At 38.0% G+C, this 1871-nt stretch overlaps 1 protein-coding gene across 1 annotated transcript in view; it reads left to right on the forward strand.

Moving 5' to 3' along the window:
• The window catches only part of LOC108289571 (minichromosome maintenance complex binding protein), a 49658-nt gene that overhangs the window by 43453 nt on the left and 4334 nt on the right, over positions 1-1871 (forward strand). Inside the window, exon 14 of the mRNA XM_017509087.2 lies at positions 1291-1455. Within this exon, the coding sequence (XP_017364576.1) occupies positions 1291-1455 (165 nt within the window). The remainder of the gene's footprint in view (positions 1-1290; positions 1456-1871) is intronic.

Below are 1871 nucleotides of genomic sequence, written 5' to 3' on the forward strand. Positions count from 1 at the left end.
AATTTTTGTATTTTTAGTAGAGATGGGGTTTCACCATGTTGACCAGGATGGTCTCGATCTCTTGACCTCATGATCCACCCGCCTCGGCCTCCCAAAGTGCTGGGATTACAAGCATGAGCCACCGCGCCCGGCCTGATGAGTCATTTTTAAATGGAGGGAGGTTGACATTGGAAAAAGATCTACATTTTTGCAGTGTCTTGGTACTGCTTATTCATTAGTTAAATTTGTTGTAAAAAACTGTGACTGCCAATCATCAAGGGAATTGAGTATTTTGCACTGCCAGGGATGAAAACCTTACATCTACCAAGCTCAGATATTAGCAAGTCACAAGACTAGAAAGGCTGTTGGCAGCAGAGACTCCCACATCTGAGTATAGAAAGATTGCCTGATTTTAACATCTAGACCTCTGTCTTGCTGCCTTTGACCCATTGTTTTCTGCTAATCTTATGTGAAAAATATTTAGACTTCCTTTTAAAATGTCCTTGGTCACTCGGTAGCTGTTTTCATGCTTTACAGTGAAATGCTCTGGTATGCCCTCAGAATGGCTTGTAAAGAGAGAGCTTTTAATTCTGAGGATGATGGGAAATGCTCCTGGTTGTCAAATGGTGCACAGTCTGTATAATAGTATTCACCTGTGATTGATGAGAAACAGCCTTTGACTAAGAATGGAACAGCTAAAGGAATGTTTTCTGTGTGCAAGCGTGACAAACCTTTTTAATTAACTGCTTTTTTAGAGATTGGCTACATTTTTGTGTGCTCACTGATACCATTGAGGAAACATAAGTAACCAAGGAAAAGCTAACTTTCATAATTATGGCTGAGGTAGTTATAAAGCATGTAAGCTAATATTAAAAATAGATTTTCACTGGGTGCAGTGGCTTATGCCTGTAATCCCAGCACTTTGGGAGGCCAAGGCAGATGGATCATATGAGCCCACGACTTTGAGGCCAGCCTGGGCAACATGATGAAACTTGTCTCTACAAAAAATACAAAAATTAGCCAGGTATGGTGGTGTGTGCCTATTGTCCCACTAATCAGGAGGGTGAGGTAGAAGGATCACTTGATCCTGGGAGGCAGGTTGCAGTGAGCTGTGATCACACCACTGCACTCCAGCCGGGGCAACAGAGCAAAACCTGTCTCACGCACATATAAAAAAACAATATTATTCCCTCCCCTTAAATAATAAATAGTATTTTCTAATTCCCATAGGGGCTGACAGAGATGATGCATCTTTCTTTAAAAATGTAGATTAGGAACTCAGAAAATACAGTGTACTCTTTCTCTTTTCAGGCAGACTGCCAGATTCACTTACAGCCCCAGCTTATTCCACCAAACATGGAGGAATACATGAACAGCCTTCTTTCAGCGGTGCTGCCTTCCATGCTGAACAAATTCCGCATTTATCTAACCCTTTTGAGATTCCTGGATTATAGCATATCTGATGAAATAACCAAGGTATGTCTGGTTTAAAATAAAGAATTTCCCTGTGTTGAATTGCAGTATGCAACTAATTTACATTTACCATAATGACTGATAAGGTAGTTTTGCTATTTGTTTTCTATCTTCTCTTTTTTTTTTTCCTCTGTTACTCCATTATTGTCTTTTTGTTTGAAATAGGTATTTTCCACTGTCCCATTTTAATCCCTTGAAGTTTCTTACTTTCTTAGTGGTTGCCCTGGGGGGATAAACTTAACATGTTAGCTATAGTCATCTATTAAGGATTAATACCAGTTTGTTATTTTTAATTAAAATTTTTGTATGGGTAACACCAGTTTAATTATAATACAGTATACAAAGACTTTGCCCCCTTTTTTTTTTTTTTTTTTTTTTTTAATAGTTTTTTTTTTTTTTTTTTTTTTTTTTTTTTTTTT

The sequence above is a fragment of the Cebus imitator genome, unplaced genomic scaffold (assembly GCF_001604975.1).
Source record: "Cebus imitator isolate Cc_AM_T3 unplaced genomic scaffold, Cebus_imitator-1.0 Scaffold406, whole genome shotgun sequence".
Classification (NCBI taxonomy): domain Eukaryota; kingdom Metazoa; phylum Chordata; class Mammalia; order Primates; family Cebidae; genus Cebus; species Cebus imitator.